Source organism: Thermobia domestica, chromosome 5 (genome assembly GCF_964235325.1).
Source record: "Thermobia domestica chromosome 5, izTheDome1.hap1.1, whole genome shotgun sequence".
Classification (NCBI taxonomy): domain Eukaryota; kingdom Metazoa; phylum Arthropoda; class Insecta; order Zygentoma; family Lepismatidae; genus Thermobia; species Thermobia domestica.
In genome coordinates this window covers 218,966,299-218,981,159 of record NC_137458.1, presented here as the reverse complement: position 1 = coordinate 218,981,159, position 14,861 = coordinate 218,966,299, and the positions used below count along the sequence as shown (strand labels likewise).

Genomic DNA, 14,861 nt, shown 5'->3' with positions numbered 1-14,861 from the left:
CTAGGTTACAATCTGTGAGCAGTGCTTGGGACTGTAGGCTTAAGACTAGTAACCACAGTTGATTGATTGAAGCGCTCTTTACTGACTGAAACGACTTTTGTTCTGGAAACGGTGTAAGCTGCAATAGTCGAGTGGCTTGCCAGGCTCCTAGGCTGTGAGGGCGCTAACTGTAGACAGTTTAAACACGATTAAAACAAACCGTTACACATCCTTTATGCATATTAAATTACATTTGACCAAATTGCTTGTTTCCTTTTAATAGTAACACAAATAATCTCAATAGACACACTTACTACCGTAGCAGATACACATGTAATATCTGAAACTATGCTTACATAGTTTCCAGACGTCCACAAGCAAACATCAATAGTTCTGAATGTGTTAAGAGTTCCTACATGGCATTGTGGATATGTAGTAAATATTGACGCTTTTAATTAAAATGTAAACGTAGGTAATTTAATATCCTCCGAGATATTACACAACATGTTGTTCATAATTCCCCTTCAAGTTACATAACTATTTGACTGAAATAAATAAATAATCCATATTAACAACATAATTAGCATCATGGTGAAAAGAATAGTAGAATTGAGTGTTTAGTTGATATGGGAGTAAAATGTTCCGCTCAGCAGCAAGAACAAATAAGACATAAATTTAAAATGGCGTACAAAACCACATGAGTCACTACTAGGAATCTATAACCATAATAGCCATGAGGGATCTCTAATGTTTAGTTGAATTTACACGTAAAGAGTTGGAAGTAATTAGAACTCTGTAACTACCTTATTATTCACTTAGTAGATAGATGCAAATGTGCTATAGAAATGTTGAATTTAGCAACTTACCCGTACGTAGAAAAATGCATTGATGTACAAAACTTAGGGACGAAAGTTAGTTTGACATAGTGTGTAACTCTCATGCGGCATACAGCAACAAGTGCTACAATGTGTACTTTTATGCAGAAACAATAACTTATATTAATATCACTGCGTATAGATGTAATTTTAATTTTAGTTCCAATAGCATCTAGTAAATCTTGATAATGAACAACTCCCCACGTATAGATATTGAACAAAAACCACGAAAACCCTACTTTTGCAATGTATTATATGCTACTAGTAAGTAAATATATCTCTCCATCTACTAAAGGGTGAAACATCTTGGAAAAAGGTTTCTATCTTTATTAGCAAGGACTTAGCAAATGTACAGGTATATATAATGAAAAATCAGTTTCAGAGATTCCCAGCAACATATACGTTGACGTATTTTTATAACACTGCTGCCTATTTTACTTTGATAAGGTCTATAATTACGTTCAAAAGAGGAATTATTAGAAAAAAAGTATTTGGAAAAGCAATTTGCCAGTTCTTAGAACAAATTTTTATTTTGTCAATCGCCATTAAAATGCACTCAACTGTTCTAATATAGTTAAGTGAAACTCTTCACAGCAGAGCTTTGACGAACATTTTTCCATGTTACATTCAATTTGACACAAATATAGGGCAAACATATTTCAAACATAAAACTAGAAATCTGGTTAGCGTTCTTGAACTGTTCCCAAAGGAAAACGCTTCGATGCTTCCAAGGCAAAGAAATATAGCAGCCTATGCCATGACCAGTGAAATATCTCCAATTATATAACATTATTTTCTCTAGTCCCTACAATGCAGACCAATTTTAAAAAATCAATGAAACTCTGCCTTGTGCGGAAGGTCAGATCCCATTTATGGGAACTTTTAGAAAAATCCTTGAGGGAACTTTATTCCACACACTTAAAAATATGCAATTATAAGCAGAAGCCTGAACGTTAAATGTTATCGCACAGCTAATATTATTTTGTGTCAAATGCATTCTAAAATAACATCTCCTGGGATGAGTATGTCATATATCTTTCCCGCATAGAATATGGGCGCACTACCGAGCTCATATTTTCCATGTGTGCACTTTCATAATATGGAGCATAAAAATTACACTATTAAAATGCTGTTAATCAACAATAAGCACGATCAGAGTGCCGGGAAGAACTTCGTAGTTCATTCCTACAGGTCACCGCGTGAAGTCTTCGGTAAATATAGTGAGATTAGAAACAAATGAAAACTTTCGGGCAAAAACCCGTCAAGTCCAAAAAGTGAAAGTGTAAAGGAGATAGCTTCACAAGGGTTTCTCCTCATCTGATTTTCTTCAAACTTGTCGCATATATACTAGATCGAAAATAAATCGACGCGTATTTTTTTTATTTCTTTCGGAAAATAGGTTAAGCGGGACCAAGGACACCTTTTCAAGAAAGGGTCCTCTGAATTAAAAGGGCCACTTTAAAGAAACGAAACTTTGCCCATGCAAAGATGACTTCAAAGCAGGAAATATTGGTTTTCTCCTTTCTGCGAGAAAAGGGTTGCAGGGACAATGCTTCCTTCCAAATAACAAAGGACCCCGCACAATCCGTACGGAAATTGGATTTTGGCGGAAATGCTTGAAACCGTGATATGTTGTAGATATTATGTTACTAAGAAAAATCTCAACGGTCACAACCACAAATCACTGACCATTTGGCCACTACAGGGCCACTTTTTTTAAAACAGCAGAAGGTAATGTTATTCTGGATTTCGGTGGAATTGCTTGAAACCGTGATATGTTGCAGATATAATTATACTGAGAAAAAAGTCTCCATTTGCAAAACTATGCATCACTTACTATTTGGCCACTATAGGACCACTTTTATTTTAAAGAGGTGAAGGTAACAGTATTCTGCAATTTTATGGAATTGCTTGAAACCGTGATATGTTGTAGATATTGTGATCTTGAAAACCACTCTCAATAGAGACAACCACCAATCAGTGACCATTTGGCAACTGCGAGGCTACATTTTTTAAAACAGCGGAAGGTAAGAACACTCTGAAATTGTGATAGAATTGAATGAAACCCTGGAAAATCATATCCCACAACCCGAAAAAGGGATTGGGAGAGTATCTACCAACCTCATTTAAGCATAGAAAGGAAAGCCCTGGAAGGCAGTAGACAATTTTTCTCAGAATCACGAAATCTACAGCATGTCACATTTTCATTCATTTACACCGAAATCAAAAATATCGTTATACCCGGCTGTTTTAAAACATCTGGACTTGTGGTGACCAAATAGTCATAATTCGATAGTTTTGTCCATTAAGACATTTTCTTATGATGAGATCTTCAACATATCTCAGTTTTACTGAATTTTACAGAAATCCAAACCATAATTATACTCGGCTGTTTTCAAGAAAGTAGCCCTGTAATGATCAAAGGATTAGAGATTTGTGGTTGTGTCCATTGAGACTTTTTCTCAGGAAAACAATATCTACAACAAATCACGGTTTCTGTCATTTTGACCAAAACCCAGAATATCACTATCTTCTGCTCGGCTGCTTTCAAGCAAGTGGCCAAGTGGCCAAACTTTCAGTGATTAATGGTTATGCCCATTAGGACCTTTTTTCAGGATCACTACATCTACAACATATCATAATTTCAGTCATTTTAAACGAATTCCAGAATATCACTATCTTCGGCTGCTTTCATAAAAGTGGCCTCGTAGTGGTCTAACGATCAGTGATTGGTGGTTATGCCCATTAAGAATTTTTCTCAGGATCACAATATCTACAACATGTCACGGCTTTAGTCATGTTTACTGAAATCCAGAAACTTCGGCTGTTTCCAAAAAAGTGGACTTGCCGTGGCCAAACGGTTAGTGATTTTTGGTTGTGCCTATTGAAACTTTTTTCTTAGGAACACAATATCTACAACATATCACGGTTACAAGCAATTCCACCAAAATCTAATTTCCGTAAGGATTGTGCAGAGTAATTTGTCATTTCGAAGAGGGCCGAAGGGGGGCAACACTTTTCTAGCGAAAACTACAAAAAAAAGTATTTCCTACCTTGAAGTCATCTTTGCATCGCCAGAGTTTTTCTGTGATATGTTGTTAATGTCGTGATTCTGAGAAAAATTGTCTAGGGCTGTTATTTATCCCGTGAGATGAACATCTAAATGTTGTCTATGCTTAAATAATGTTGGCAGATACTCTCCCCATCTCTTTTACAGATTGTAGGATATGATGTTTCAGGATTTCATACAATTCTACAATTCCAGAGTATTCTTACCTTCTGTTGTTTAAAAAATGTAGCCCGCAGTTGCCAAATGGTTACTGATTGGTGGTTGTCTCCATTGAGAGTTTTTCTCAGGATCACAATATCTACAATATATCACGGTTTCAAGCAATTCCACCGAAATCCAGAATAACGTTACCCTCTGCTGTTACCCTGTAGTGCTTCATTTGTCAAAGATACGAACTAGATCTGACAGCTCTCAACGAAATGTTTCTGTTTCTTAAATGTATTATTATGTTCTATACACAAGGCTGTCATATATACCACAAGCACTGGAGAAAAGAACTTCTCGCATAAATGGAGGTCTTCTGATATTGCTGCCATAAACATAGACTGTCCGAGTAATAGAGGGAAAAAACGAACCCAACTGGCAAAATTGAAGGTTAGAGGTTTGTAATTCAAAAAAGTAAACTTTCCATTCACATCTGAAACGGAATAAAGAAATTGTAATTTTACCATCAAGTTACAGTTTATATAACGATTCAGTTTTATGGACCATAATAAATTTTATGTGACAGACTAGTGAAAGTCGAAACACAAAGATGGATATTCTTGTAAAGTTGTTTGGTTGGAGTTCTTTCTCAGTACCAAGGGTACATAAGACGAGGATTTACAGTGAGAAATTTAATTTCCGAACAAACATAATGCGTTCAAATATCAAGATTGTCCTACTACGAGTCGAACGCTCGTGCGCCAAAGCGGTGCGTGCTATCCAATAAACCAGCAAGGATGGCAGAAATTACATTGAAACATTTTAAATTACTCTTATATGCCTGATTGAAAGAATTTGTAAAATGAACTCAATATTGGCATCAAGTGAAATTCAGGTCTAGAAATATTAATCATGTGAAACGAAAATGAAACCTTTCAGTTTTAAGTCACAAGTTTATGTAGTGTAAACTACACGTGACGGTGATAGATATGAAAGTGAACAAAATGGTGGATTGAAAAAGTTGGAGGACCCCGAGAAAACCCACGCAGACGGTACTTGTTTACCACAAAGAAATATCAATCATAATAATTATAATAACTCTATATTGCATCTACAGTATGTAGTATAAAACATGAAATGAATTATCATCTCATATTTGTGTATGTTGATCATTTTCTCCTTGACCATAACAAATGAATTTTTCAAATTTGCAGGGTGATAGTGGAGGACCACTAGTGAGTCAGATAGCAGAAAATAAAATGGAACAAATTGGTAAGTAATTGTTTTAAAGTATGGAAATTAGAACTTCATATACATCTATCTATCTGTAACCAGTGGCGTATTTAGGGGGCTTCCTGGCTTAAGACTCCCCCTCGAAATCTTATATACTATAGTAAAGTATATGAAATATCTTGCAGAATTTTCACATTTTCAGGCAAAGCCCCCCGTCCTGAAATTAGCAAAACCCCCCGAAACAAATTCGTAAATACGCCACTGTCTGTAACTATATACATTTGAATAAACTGTATATCTGTAACTGTATATATCAATTCTATAAAATAAAACTGATGGAATATTGTGAACGGCCAATTAGTGCTACTTTATTTTAGCAGAATACTGATTTACTACATAGATTTATCACTTTACTAGTAGATTAGAAATATATATATGCATATTTAAGACATTCAAAAAGTTTATTATCTAGTAATGCTAGTAAATTAGAATTAGAACATGTGTGCTAAACAATTGATAGATAAGCAGACAGTATAAAGGTGATTAAACAAATTTACCACTGGCGAAAAATTCCTTGAGTTCACAAATCACACGGATTGTGAATTAACCATGAATAAGAAGGAAGTAAGGGCCGGTATTGAAATCACTTATACCCAAGCCTATAATATATTAGGAGAAAAATTCCAGCCAGTAAAAAAGCATTTTCTCAAAACTTCACCTGGTTAAGGAATAGTGTAAGTTGGTATATGAGACTCACATGAGCAGACTCTGTTTCAGCAAGCAATATGAGTATGTATCTGTGCATGTTGCTTTTTAATAGAATTATTATATTTTGGATGTAGTTTTAATTCCACTAAGAAATAATTTCTTAATAATTATCCATGGATAGGTCATCGTTGGCATAATTTAAACGCACTTCTCAACAATTGAAACTGCAATAATAGCGATAGAAGGCCATGATTTTTGTATGCATGGTTCATACTTGGCCAGATGACTCACCCAAATTGTAACTAGCAGCAATTAGCATGCGTGCATGAAAAATCAAATACCGTTATATCAGAGGTTGGGTATTTTGCAGATTTTTATTCCACTTCGTGCAAATAGAAACAGTTATAAAGTTATTAGTCTGCCTGAAATGCTAAAGAGGGCATTCCTGATATTAAAGTATGTCTTCGTCGTGTTATTTTGTCCTTTCTACGGTGAAAATTCGAAAGAACGTTTGGATAGATGATGCGTAAGGTCACGTAAGGAGGTAGAGAAAAGAGGAGAGCTTTTTCCTTTTATAACCTATATTATAGGATGGCTCATTTTAATTTTCCACGGAAATATCTCGAAAACGGTTGAAGATAAATGAACCAAACAATAACTCAAATAGGAAATGCCGTGGGGCAAGTCGAATGGTACTGCCATGCTGTCCATTATGGCTGCCCTTCATGGAAGCCCAGAGTCCAAGTTACATGAATGAAATGATACCTCGTTCAATAGATCTTTAATAACTAAAGAGCAAATATATTTCATAACAGTCAGCATTTTCAAAATGGCCGCCAAGATATGGTGCCTGTATCAGATAAAACGTCCAGTACCACTAATATGAAAACGGTTGGAGATAAATGAACAAAGCAACAACTGACAGAGGAAAATGGTATGGAGCACGTCGAATGATGTTGTTTAGGTGCCCCTCAGGGCTGCCTTTCATGGAGACCAGCTCCAAACCTCGAAATTTTAAATGGAAACATGAATCTAGATGTCGTGTGATATTTCGTTTGATAGATCTTCAAACACTAAACAGCGTTGTGGCAAAAGCTTTTTCATATGGGTCACCGTTTACAAAATGGTCGCCAAGACATTGTATCGGTGTCAGGTAAGACGTCCAGTTCCACTAATATGAAAACGGTTATAAATAAATGAACAGAATAAAACTCGTATAGCATATCACAGATTGTATTTATCATTCCACGGTTTTAGAATGATGCAACAGAGAAAAAGATGATTAAAGTAAAAGTAACATAATGCAAAGGAGGAAATCTAATTCTTAGAAAATTTTCGTTCCAACCTTTCTCCGTAAGTGGGTGAAGCAGCAATGAATGGCAAAATCTCATTAATTACCCTGGTAAAATCTAATTAATAACACTAATTATATTTAATGATAAATATACAATTAATGATATTTACGTTTTTTATTCTTGTAATTCAAATAGGTTAAATTGATGATGAGACCATGTATAAAAGGAAGTAAATATAAACTGTTTCTCGCTTCTTATATTTCAGGACTAATATCTTGGGGAATTGGTTGCGCAGATGCAAATTACCCTGGAGTATACGTGAAGGTAGCTTTCTACACACGGTGGATATATGCTCGAACCAAAGATTCGTCATACTGCAAAAAATAAAACTCCCAACAAAAATAAACTGGAACAAATAAATAACAGTTTTACTTCTAAAAGAAATTTAATGGTAAATGTAGTTGATATGTTACGTAGGAAAATATTACAGGAAAGAGAGTTGATATTCAACAAGTAAACTCATAATGAACGGTTATAAGTTGGATATTACATTTCTCATTTAAAAAAATGTGAAATAATCTTTAATATGTTTCGTTTAGTTTCTTGGAAATAATACATTCTCCAAAAGATTTTCATTTCGTACCGAGAGTAAGTATACTCTGATAAATAATAACCATTCATAATTCTAAAAAATCGCAAATAAACTTTTATATTAATATTTGATTATTACAAAATGTATTCCTTCCGCATAGCTCTATTCTGTAAGCTTTTTAAACAGATATTGAAGCATAATGCGTTGCTGTAAATGAATAATATGTTGCAGACTCTTCCGTTTTTGTGTGCTGGAACTTAATATCCCAAAGTGTATAGTTCTCCAAGGTACAAATACGTAACTTTTGTTAATTTTGAACTTGTAAACGGATCAGAAAGTCATTATTCATAATTAAAAGAAGTCAATACAAAAAGAAAAGATAAATAAACACAAATTTGCTGTGTTCATATCTTTTAAATTAATAACTTAAGAAAAATACATTTTATTCTAAAATGTGTTTCATGTGATTAAAACTAATACTACAAAACTAGACTTGCTACTGATTTTCTCAAGGTTAAAAAAACATAAGTTTTTGATAAGAAGTAAGTTAAAATACGTATAGATTTATTTTAGTGCATATATCTGCTATCATCTACATGAGTTTAACTATAGAGTCCTACAAGATAAATCATTCTTTCCTTCCTAAACTTATAAGAAACTAGGAAGAAAAACAAAATAGAAAATTTTAGATGGCATTTTTTCGAATTTTACAACATTACTATTATACATTAAATAATACTTAAACATTATTAAATACAATTTTATTATAATCATAATAGTAATAAAATGACTATAAAAATTTTAAGTTACAAATGGTATTAGTTATTTTTAACAATTTACCAAAAAGATAAGTTACATTTGATACCCACTTATTACACTCTACATAATATTTATAAAATATCAGGGAATGTAGCATCTTCTACGAAATCATTCTCGCCAGATTGATCACCCCGACCTTCTCTTGGTTGCGTCTGTGTTCCGAGAGTTCCTTTCCACAACTACTTAGCTGTTCCTGGGTCCTGAGATTTCCTACCATTCTCTTGGCTGAGCCTGGGCCCTGAGAGAAACCATACACCGAGCTATCGGTTCTGACTGGCCTTTGAGCTTTACATGAAAATGTTTCTTGACTGCGACTGGCCAATTGAAAAACCTTAGTCACCTACCATTAAATTAAGCGACTTCATTAGTTCGAACCATCTTTAGAATTGCACTATACTATATAATAGTAAAGTTTTTATAATATAACGGTTGTAGGAAAAAGTCCAATTCTCTGTGCCATCATTTGTCTCTACCATCCTGCTTTCAGCAGAATTTTACATGGTAGATGCGTCGAAGTTAATCTGATTAATCTGATTGACAAGGACACTTTCCTACGGGACGATCATTGTATTAACTGGAAACAGGCGATAGATTTCTGTCTGAATGTGCTTGATTGCCTAGTAAACGATTTACAATTAAGTCACCAGTTATTCGTTCTTTGCGTTACTCTGTCTAGAAGAAACACAAACTAATGAACTTATTCTCCAGAAATTTAGACTACCAATCGCTCAATTTAAACCTATAGTTAATTATGAGGAAAAGGAATCCAGAGATTGTATATTACATTTGTACTTCTTGGCACTGTATTTAAAAAATAAATCTTGTTCTGGATTAAAACAACTCATTTCTCTGTTGACTTTAACAGAGAAACAATTTATCAACAAAATCAAGAACAATATACCCTGCGATTTTCAGACAGGATGCGCATAACGCTGAAACGTATGATTTTCAATTTGTCACTCCGATTAACAAACTTTGCTTTGAATGAATGAAGTGCACAAGTTAAATCAACTATTAACCAAATACAGACGCAAAATAAATACCTAAATACCCAAATTCATGACATTAAAGCAGTAACTTCGAATTAACACTTGGACACGAATTTCACGGTAGCATCTGAAGAAAAATGTAACCCAAATTCACCATGAGATGCTTCAACTAGACTATGCTACTCCAACCAATCAACGATTTTGATTATTTATCTAAATTTCGAAATACTCGAGCAACGCTCGGTTATTAGTATTAAAATTTTATTAAAGAATAAAGTAAATGATATTTTAATAAGATCTGTACTTGCACGGAAAATGATACAAATTAATCCAAATCTAATCTGTTTACTTACAGAGCAAAACCTCGGATTATTTTACCAATACACAAAAGCCTATCTAATTTCTTTGACTGTTCATTACACGATATCGTCATACAAACATAAATTATACACAAAATAGACTTTCATCTCTTGTGTAAAATATTTAATAATGGCTTTTCAACAATAGCAACGCATCTTCGTCTCAAAATGCCTGAATTTGCAGTTCGGACCAGCGCTGGGATATAGGAACTGGACTTGTTACTTTGTAACACATACAAAACGTTTCCTATGTATGTACATGAGCAAAAGTGAATTCACATTTCCGAATTTCATTCCCTGCAACGTTAGACAACCAACAATACTGCTCAGGTTTGTTTTTTGAGAACTACACAAGGCGTTCTACAAGTGCACTAGTTTGTTTGAAAAATGTCAGTCTGGCAAACTTCAGAAAAATAGAAAAATATCCATGCTTCTGCGATGAAAAAAAAATCAGTTAGAAGACATAGTTTAGTATCTATAGAGCGATTAATAACAAGAGAGAGTTAATGAGAAATTTTATTTAACCTTAGATATACCAAGGAAAAATCAATGTTGGTCAAACATTCATTTCATTTCACAGGTTACAGTATTTTGTAAAATTTCTGAATATTTCACATTAATCGTTTCAACCGAGCCAATGGCACATACCAATCGACCCAAGTTAACCGAGCCAGTTGAACCGAGCCGGAGTTCAAGCTGAGCCGGTGGCTAAGGGCTCGAGCCAAGCCGGTTGACACCACTATTTCCAACTCGATAAAGTTTTTGCATAACTATCGTGAAGAATGAATCGATTTAAGCAGTGTTTAATAGTTTACACGGTACGGTGAGTAGAGCCATGTTTTTTTTTTTTTTTTTTGCCCCTTGTTTGGTTATGACCCGAGTACTCTAAATAATATCCTTAACTTTAAGAGTTTTATGAGCATACAGAAAACCAACTTGAAACTTGATAAATTTCATTCTACCGCTTGTTGAATAGAAGAAAGGAAGATCGTCTAGAATAGACACGAGAGGCACACGTACAAGGCAAGTATATAGTATATTCAACATTTGCCAACATTATTTTAGTATGAGCAACGATCGGAAAGCTCCTTTACAAAAGTAACTGCTCTACAGCTTAATGATAAAAAAAATGTATCTCGCTATTACCTAGTTGTCCAGAAACGTATTCGCTACTTAAGCTCTTGTCACAAATACAGTTTACTTGACATCATGCATTATACCTAGGTAATGTATATGTCATGGTATCTATATACGTAACTGAACTTGAAAGTTTGGTTAAAATATTACATAATAGCTTTGTCTGTCAATTTGCATTTCACAGTAAAGTAAGCATTTTGTCTGTTCTTTTTAAACTATATATATATTACTCCCTCCCCCCAAAAAATATATATGCTTTCGCTGCTAGAATGGCACGTAGGTCTATTTTAAGAGTCATTATTATCCTTTTGACCGATCGTCAGTACGCAATTTATTTCAGAAAATTTGCTTCCCTCTTTCATCATATAAAAATTTACTAAAAATTGTGAGGAAATGTTGGAGTTACCAAATATTTTTGCATTCTGGAAAAGATTTATTTGTCGCTTTAGTGTAAAATTCGCTACACACTATAAAAATATGTAGCTCAGCTACAGGTTTAGACTTGTAGCGCCGCTACAGCTAGAGCTACAAAATTTGTAGCTAGTTATTGTAGCTTTGCTACAAATAGTGCGCTACTTCCGAACCGACTAGGAGTTCTATTAGTAACAACTATCACCTAGTATAACTTGGGTCATATAAAGTATATAAGGAAATGTTGATGATAAAGTAACGCGATACATTTTAAAGTAACTTAACCAACAGATTGAACTCTAGACAAGATATTTCACTTATCTGTCAAATTATATTTCTATATCTTGATTTTGCTCTTAATGTGCCTATACTATATTAGGGCTATTCAAAATTACCTTATATATATTCAAAAGTTTGGACTACTTTTTAGAAAATTCATTTTCGATGATTCTTGAATCTTCACGCTTACGCTGTGAAGCACGAGTGAACATCACCGTGTCATTGGTGCCCAAATTGATACTCATTAAACTCTTTTACTCATATCTCCAGCAGAACAGCAGAGTGTATTAACAGTAAAGAAAATGTGAGTTAATTGTCACTTGAATATCTTTTCTCCAATGAAAATCCTGCGGTGTTGTATGGATGCAAAACATAGTGTTGTAAACAAAACGTGTGACGTTTTATTTTCAACAATATAGAAAATATCGTTCTGTTTAGTGTTTGTTTTTTAAATGTCCAATAAAAAATATTGCCCTACCCACGTCAACCGATAAAAGCTACTGGACACTGTTGTGCAATTGTTTAAATTGGTCGGCTCGCGGCTTGTTCACCACAGAGAAGAGCTGTGAAAGACTCTCATACATCACGTCTACCGAGCCGATGGCGCACCTCAACCGAGCCCACTCAAGAGGATGGTTCATCTGAGCCGAGTCGAACAGAGCGGATAGCTCATCGCAACCTAACCGATTCTGCGGTGCGCATTACCGAGCGTTTATTGGGTACCTCTACTAGAAGGATATCATCTCAAAAATCTATCTAGATATGTGTCAATTGTTGACGGACTGTGCAACTACTAATGCTACTGTGAGAATTTGAGTTCAGATTTCTAAAAGGTCAAAGGTTTATTGTTAATGAACTTCGCTGCAGTGCACCTTCGTTAATACTGACCCAGAAACCATTAATGTTATCCATGAGAGTATTGCAAAATCAAAACCTTTGGTGTTCTATAGAAATTACAGGCATTTTGCATTAGAAGTTACATCCTCTGATGGTGTCTCGAGAATACAAATGTGTGGCAGAGTATAAGGAAAATATTCAATAGACGGGTTCCCAAATCTGAATGCTAGTTCAGTGTTTTTTTATCTCTACCTTACCCTGGAAGTTGAAACATCGCCCTGCGCAGGCTCTAAGATATACTAAGTAGTGACCCACTATGGCCTCAACTTATTTTGATTTATCATCAGACAAGCTTTTCTATAGGAAAATTTGAAAGAGATCTCACTTTCGAGCACAACATTTATCTTTAAAAAAGGATCCAACCAGTTTTTTTAATGTATGGCTTACATCAATGTATGGCTTGCTTCCACTACTTTGAACCTGAGACAAAATCGATTTGAAAAGAGTAGAGAACACACCTCATCCTTTCTTGTAAAATACAGTCTTCCAAAAGTCCTGCAAAAAATTAAAAAGCTCTAACTGAAAGTACTACTTACAATTTTGTATTTCGTTTCTAACGTTTAGTGGAATTGTTAAACTTTTTGTTGGCAACAATGAGCGGATGTAAACTTTGACGTCATAATCGCAAATCACGAGACAAAGATCTACTCAAGAAAAAGCGCAGTAGTAGTTAGGGGTGGTTACTTGTGGCGCATTTCCCCCCTCCTAATATTTTTGATCAGCGCAGAAGGAACCAACTAATTATACAGTTACATGGCGCAAAGTATTCCCATAACTACTATGCTAAAGTGAGATTGAATATGCTTTTATGACATTTAAAATCATAAAAACTCTATAACATTAATAAATTTTCAAAGTAAAAAGCACCAAAACCTGTGCACAGGTGGACCTGAGAGGACTTACGCCTTTCTCTTATTTGTTTGTTTGGTTTGCTTTTGGCTGCCTCTCAGGCTCCTTTTTCTGTTTGTTTCTCTTTCTGCTGCTGCTTTTGCTGCTGCTTCTGTTGTGCCTCCGTTTCTCTTTCTGCTGCTGCTTGTGCTGCTGTTACTCTTGTGCCTCCGTTTTCTTTTCCCGACTAGCGCTAGTCTCCATTCACGTCAACTCAATCTGATTTCCTTGGCTTATAGATGAGAGAGTGAAAATCCTTCTTCTGGCTTGGAGGCGACTCGAACCTGCGACGACCACGCCGATAACGACTCATAGCTGGCCAGACCATGAGCGAGCATACTCGGCTAACATGTACTCAAGGAAATCAAGTGAAAATCGGGCCTTGTATATGAACAAATACTTCTACAAGCAACGCCATCTATTAGCAAAGTGATAAACTAAGTGATATGTAACGCCATCTATTGAGTAGGTGAGTAACTGCTTGAATATGTTCACCTGCCCAGCAAATTTAAAACGAAAAATAAGAAAATTGTGGATATCTTGGTTCCTATAAGAGATAGAGGGTTGATATTTAATTTTTGGCAATTAGTGTTTGGCTGACCCATAAGTGTTGCCAACCTATAAAATTAAAAATCATTAAGCCTAGTAACAAATTTGGTCCTAAGTTTGCAACACTGCAAAAAATAAAATTCATAAATTTGAAAAATAAAAAATACTAGCATAATCTACATAAAATTCTAAGACTTTTTTAAAGAATAACATTTTCCCGAAAACTCAAAAATAAACCCGTAAAAAATTCCCGAAATTTAGAATTGGCTATAACATCGTCAAATATTAACCGATTTTCAAAATACAAACGTCAATCAATAGAGAAATAAATTTAATTTTTTTTCAATGTATTGTAGGTTGCATAACTTTAAGGATATTATTTAAAAACTCAAATAAATCTCTTATTTATGTATGGATATTTAAAATTCGAATGACATTCAAAAGTACTGCTTCTCCTTATGCATTGTGTATGTTTAAAGATCTCAGTTTTATGGCTTTATAACCATAAAACACTTAGAACACACTTAAAATTACAAGTTCGGATACTGATAATGGAATCTTCTGCTAACCTCGTTCTCAATAGAAAACAATGACTTCTTAAACTCTGTCCACTGATCATAATTCAAGCTGAATAGAC

At 34.6% G+C, this 14,861-nt stretch overlaps 1 protein-coding gene across 1 annotated transcript in view; it reads left to right on the top strand.

Moving 5' to 3' along the window:
• The window catches only part of LOC145684769 (trypsin iota-like), an 86,307-nt gene extending 77,706 nt beyond the window's left edge, over nt 1-8,601 (top strand). Inside the window, exons 6-7 of the mRNA XM_081757141.1 lie at nt 5,283-5,340; nt 7,570-8,601. Coding sequence (XP_081613267.1) covers nt 5,283-5,340; nt 7,570-7,691 — 180 coding nt within the window. The 3' untranslated portion in view covers nt 7,692-8,601. The remainder of the gene's footprint in view (nt 1-5,282; nt 5,341-7,569) is intronic.
• The last annotated feature ends 6,260 nt before the right edge of the window (nt 8,602-14,861 follow it).